General features: G+C 59.0%; 2 protein-coding genes and 1 pseudogene across 3 annotated transcripts in view; 2 read left to right on the forward strand and 1 right to left on the reverse strand.

Annotated features, from left to right (window-relative positions):
• LOC105514877 overlaps nucleotides 1-319 on the forward strand; it is a 1,665-nt pseudogene extending 1,346 nt beyond the window's left edge.
• Nucleotides 1-2,171, forward strand: part of LHB (luteinizing hormone beta polypeptide) — a 47,504-nt gene extending 45,333 nt beyond the window's left edge. Inside the window, exons 2-4 of the mRNA XM_011946419.1 lie at nucleotides 901-1,091; nucleotides 1,444-1,611; nucleotides 1,847-2,171. Coding sequence (XP_011801809.1) covers nucleotides 1,077-1,091; nucleotides 1,444-1,611; nucleotides 1,847-2,089 — 426 coding nt within the window. The 5' untranslated portion in view covers nucleotides 901-1,076 and the 3' untranslated portion in view covers nucleotides 2,090-2,171. The remainder of the gene's footprint in view (nucleotides 1-900; nucleotides 1,092-1,443; nucleotides 1,612-1,846) is intronic.
• Nucleotides 2,172-2,226: 55 nt separating this feature from the next.
• RUVBL2 (RuvB-like AAA ATPase 2) overlaps nucleotides 2,227-5,362 on the reverse strand; it is a 20,174-nt gene continuing 17,038 nt past the window's right edge. For both annotated transcript variants that reach the window (XM_011946420.1, XM_011946421.1), the window contains exons 12-15: nucleotides 3,549-3,668; nucleotides 3,002-3,131; nucleotides 2,464-2,578; nucleotides 2,227-2,335 (exon numbers count right to left, since the gene is read on the reverse strand). In XM_011946420.1, coding sequence (XP_011801810.1) covers nucleotides 2,310-2,335; nucleotides 2,464-2,578; nucleotides 3,002-3,131; nucleotides 3,549-3,668 — 391 coding nt within the window. In that variant the 3' untranslated portion in view covers nucleotides 2,227-2,309. The remainder of the gene's footprint in view (nucleotides 2,336-2,463; nucleotides 2,579-3,001; nucleotides 3,132-3,548; nucleotides 3,669-5,362) is intronic.

Genomic DNA, 5,362 nt, shown 5'->3' on the forward strand with positions numbered 1-5,362 from the left:
GGTCCGCGTGCCACGTGCCAGGCCGGTGACCTCGGCCGTGCCACACCGCGGAGCCCTGTCTCTGGCTCAGGAGTCCTACAGCCCCCCGTTGCACCCGCTCCGGGGGCTCGACCGCTTCTGCCCACTGGAGGCGCCCTGGGGCGGCCCCCACTGGAAGCCCCTGCCGGGCATCCACAGCGTGCCGAAAGCCTACAGTACAGAGAACTCCAGCTTTGGCAGCTTGAAGCCGACGCTGGTGTGAGCGGGCCAGGCCAGCCCCACCCCGGACACGCCCCCTGGGCCGCGGGGCGGCGCCGAGCTCGGCACCTCCGCTCACTAGGAAGGGTCCGGACCAGGCCTGAGTGGCGCTCATTATGTCTATTGGCAATGTGGGGGCGGGACTAGCCCAGATACGCCCACTCCGCCGCGGCATCGCATCGCGGAGAAGGGACTAAGTCCAGATAATGTCCTTGGAGGCTGTGGCCCTGAGGGCAGGACACGCACCCTGGGGGCGTATTAAATGAGTTAAATCACCTGAACCACCCATTTCCGGGGACCCCTCCGGGCATCCTAGCTTGAGGGTGTGGTGGGCAGAGGTCCCTAAGGCTGAGGTGGGGCTCTGGCTGAATCCCTGGTTGGGGGGCTTCTGGGTCAAGTGGCTTCCCTGGCAGCACAGTCACGGTGAGGACTGTGGCACAGGAATGCATCAAGTGGAGGAGGGTTGAGGCTTCAGTCCAGCACCTTTCTCGGGTCACCGCCTCCTCCTGGCTCCCAAGACCACAGGATAGGCAGAGGCAGGCCTTCCTACACCCTACTCCCTGTGCCTCCAACACCGACTAGACCCTAGCACTCCATCGATGAGTCTCTGAGGTCACTTCACGGTGGTCTCTGCCTCATCCCTGGCGTTGGAGCACTGAGGAGAGAGGGCTGGGGCGCTCTGCTGAGCCACTCCTGCGCCTCCCTGGCCTTGTGCACCTCTCGCCCCCGGGGGATTAGTGTCCAGGTTACCCCAGCATCCTATCACCTCCTGGTGGCCTTGCCGCCCCCACAACCCAGAGGTATAAAGCCAGGTACACGAGGCAGGGGACGCACCAAGGATGGAGATGCTCCAGGTAAGACTGCAGGGCCCCTGGGCACCTTCCACCTCCTTCCAGGCCATCACTGGCATGAGAAGGGGCAGACGTGTGTGAGCTGTGGAAGGAGGCCTCTTTTTGGAGGGGCGTGACCCCCAGTAAGCTTCAGGTGGGGCAATCCCTGAGGGTGGGGATCTGAAATGTTGGGGTATCTCAGGTCCTCTGGGCTGTGGGGTGGGCACTGAAAGGAAGGTGTCCGGGCGGTGGGTCCTGACTAGGAGATGCCGGGAAGGGTGTCTGGGTCCTGGAGGGTGGTGTACCCCAGGGCATGGGAGGGCCAGGGCACGGGGCTGTGGTCTCAGACTGGGCTGAAGCAGTGTCCTTGTCCCAGAGGCTGCTGCTGTGGCTGCTGCTGAGTACGGGTGGGGCACGGGCATCCAGGGAGCCGCTGCGGCCACTGTGCCGCCCCATCAATGCCACCCTGGCTGCCGAGAAGGAGGCCTGCCCCGTGTGCATCACCGTCAACACCAGCATCTGTGCCGGCTACTGCCCTACCATGGTGAGCTGCACGGGGCCAGGGCCAGGTGCTGCCACCTCAGGGCTTGGTCACAGAGGCAGCGGGGGAGAAAGGGTGGTCTGCCTGTCTGGTCAGGGGCTGGGGAATGGGGTGTGGGAGGGCAGGAACAGAGGGCTTCCTGGACTCCTGAGTCTGGGACCTCTGGGGGCAGCTTGGGAGCTCAGCCGAGGCGCTGGCCCCAGGCACATATTCACTCCCCTATCTACATGTCCTCCAGATGCGGGTGCTGCAGGCGGCCCTGCCGCCCGTGCCCCAGGCGGTATGCACCTACCGCGAGGTGCGCTTCGAGTCCATCCGGCTCCCTGGATGCCTGCCCGGCGTGGACCCCGTGGTCTCCTTCCCTGTGGCTCTCAGCTGTCGCTGTGGACCCTGCCGCCGCAGCACCTCTGACTGCGGGGGTCCCAAGGACCACCCTTTGACTTGTGACCACCCCCAACTCCCAGGCCTCCTCTTCCTCTAAAGACCCTCCCCCAGCCCTCCAAGTCCATCCCGACTCCTGGAACCAGCAGGCACCCCGTTCCTCCTGCAATAAAGGCTTCTCAGTGTACACTTTGGAGTGGCTTTCTGTGGGCTCAGGGCAACCACACGCAGGGTGGGTGCAGCTTCAAACCATTTTATACAAAGTCACAGTGTCAGAACTCTGGTAGAAAACAGGGTGGGGACAGGGGATGACATCCAGCTCAGGAGGTGTCCATGGTCTCGCCTTCTGTGGGGAGAAGGAAGGCCACATGGTCAGTGTGGCCCAGGGGGCAGGGCCTGAGCCTTCTAGGCCGAGCTCCCTCTTCCTCCCTGAGGTTGGCTCTGGCAGTGCAGGTGCAGGGTAGGGATTCTTACTGAGTTCATTGAAGAGGAAGGCGTCCTGGTACTCCTTCATGTACTGCGTGGAGCGGGACTCGTCCAGGAAGAGTGAGTAGACCCGCTTGATGTCATCCACCTGCACTTCTGTACCCTGGAGGGGGAGGGCAGGTCTTGAGTTGGGCCCCTCTCCGTGAGGCTCACGGCACAGACCCCAGCGTATGCCACCTCCATGCTCTAGGCAGCAGAGGGTGGCATGGGAGGGGAGGGCATTCTGGGCCAGATCGCCTGGGTCCAAATCCTGCCTGGCCATCTCCTGGTTGTGGGCCCAGCCTCTTCATGCCTCAGTTTCTTTATCTGTAAGGTGGACCTAACAGCATCTACTTACAGTCAACAGAGATTTACTGAGCACCTACTGGAGGCCAGGTGGGGAGATACAGAAGACAGCCTGAGGGATGAAAATTCACTGCCTCTGAAAATGTACATCCTAGGTTGAAATCGGAACCCTGGCAGCCCCTGAAGTAGTGCGTCACTCACTGCCGCCATCTGGCCCTGCTGGCTAATTTGGCCGGCTGACCTTGCGTTTCCGGCACACCAAGCTTGCAGCCGTGATGAGCTGGATGGCGTAGCGCAGTGACGTCTCCAGCCCGATGCGGGTCAGCACCGTGTAGGCATCCTCACTCATCTCCACATCTTCCTCCTCGCACCTGCAAGCAGTGGGGGACAGGGGTGGCTCAGCCAGGACCCAGCCTCTGACTGCAGCAAAAGTGGCCACAGCAACCCTCTGGCCCTTCCCCACTGGGAATATGTGGCACCTGCATCTTAGAACCATAGAATGCTGAGGCTAGAAGAGCCATGGAGACAGGGGCTGGGCTGGACCTAAAACCTAGGCCTCCTGACCACCCCCAGGGCGCTGGCCCCCACACCAGTCACGGGTACCTCGCCTCCCTTTCCCACCATGGCTCCTGCTCCCAGATCGGCGGCCACTGTCTGGGTGCCAGATCAGACCTCTCTCTTGCAGGCCCAGCCACCATGCCAGTCCGCCAGACCTCAGTGTCGGCATTTGTCAAACAGGGTAGACCCCAGCCCCGCCTCTCAGGCGCACGGCCTGGTCCCGCACGCACCGGATGCGGAGGATCTGCTTCGTGTCTTTCTCGCTGTAGGGGGTGGTGGAGACGATAAGCAGCCGGTCCAGCAGGTCTATGGGGATGCCGTGGGGGCTCTGGTAGCTGGTGCCCCGGATTCTGAGGAAGAGGTAGAAAGAGGGGGCTGTCGGGGGATGCTCCCTTTTCATTCCCTTTGCTGGGAACACTCCCACCTCCCATCACCACCCACTCACTGGGCCCAACACCACTTAACCTTTAGCTCATGTCTCCTGTCACATGATGACATCACCCCTGATGACGCAGCCTTCCACAACTGTGTCAGTCCCCCAAGGGCACCTTTCCGCAGAGCTGGCCTGCTTTAAGCTAGCTCTCTGCCTCCAGGATTACTGGATCAAGGTCCCACTCCCGTCCTCGACATGAAGCTTCACAAAGGAGGGGACAGAACCTGTCTTGTTCCCTGCTGCAGCGGGGCCAGCCCAGGGCTGGTGCCAGGGTATACAGTCAGTTCCCCTTATTCACCGCAGTGAGGTTCTAGAAAGTCACCGTGAACACTCCAATTAGCCGATCCTGAGCCACTGCTCCTAGTGGAATACAGGGTTAGGCTCTCTTGAGCCTCTACTCACAGTATTTTCATCAATCAATATATATATAATCTGGGTCTATGTGTGTTTTCATTTGTGTGTTTCTGTTGTTTGTTTTTTAAGACGGAGTCTCGCTCTGTTGCGAGGCTGGAGTGCCGTGGTGTGACCTCGGCTCACTGCAACTGCCGCCTCCCGGGTTCAACCGATCCTCCTGCCTCAGCCTCCCAAGTAGCTGGGTCTACAGGCACATGCCACCATGCCCAGCTAATTTTTTCTATTTTTAATACAGACGGGGTTTCATCATGTTGGCTGGAATGGTCTCGCCATTCTCTTGACCTCGTGATCTGCCCACCTCAGCCTCCCAAAGTGCTGGGATTACAGGAGTGAGCTACTGCGCCTGGCCTCATTTATGTGTGTTTCTATATTCATGTGTTTATGTAATATCACTGTTTATTCTCTAACATGGAGCCCATGTCAACAGCATTCTAACTTGGGCTCAGCGAAGCGTCTGTAACATGGTATTTCCTCCGTCAGGCATCACAGCCTCCCTGCACTTAGAATACCAGACAGCACTTCAGCACTGTGCACAGGGGACATTTCAAACGGCAGTATCACCAACAAATGGCCCCAAAAAGTTTTTTTTTGGAAAAAGGCACAAAAACATGACAACACTTTGGGAGGCTGAGGCAGGCGGATTGCTTGAGCCCGGGAGTTTTAGGCCAACCTGGGCAACATGGCAAAACCCCATCTCTACAAAAAAAAATACAAAAATAAAAAATAAAAAAAATAAAATTAGGCCAGACACGGTGGCTCACCCCTGTAATTCCAACGCTTTGGGAGGCCAAGGTGGGCAGATCACGAGGTCAGGAGTTCAAGACCAGCCTGGCCAATATGGTGAAACCCCGTCTCTACTAAAAACACCAAAATTAGCCAGGCATGGTTGGGGGTGTCTGTAATCCCAGCTACTCGGGAGGCTGAGGCAGGAGAACTGCTTGAACCCGGGAGGCAGAGCTTGCAGTGAGCCGAAATCGTGCCACTGCACTCCAGCCTGGCAAGAGAGTTAGACTCTGCCTCAAAACAAAAACAAAAATTAGCTAGGCATAGTGGTGCACGCCCATGGTCCCAGCTGATGAGGAGGCTGAGGCCAGAGGATTGATTGAGTCCCAGGGGTGGGGTGTGTGTGTGTGTGTGTGTGTGTGTGTGTGTGTGTATGTGTATGTGGCAGGCACCGAGGCTGCAGTGAGCCATGAT

This window comes from Colobus angolensis, unplaced genomic scaffold (assembly GCF_000951035.1).
Source record: "Colobus angolensis palliatus isolate OR3802 unplaced genomic scaffold, Cang.pa_1.0 Scaffold25, whole genome shotgun sequence".
Classification (NCBI taxonomy): Eukaryota; Metazoa; Chordata; class Mammalia; order Primates; family Cercopithecidae; genus Colobus; species Colobus angolensis.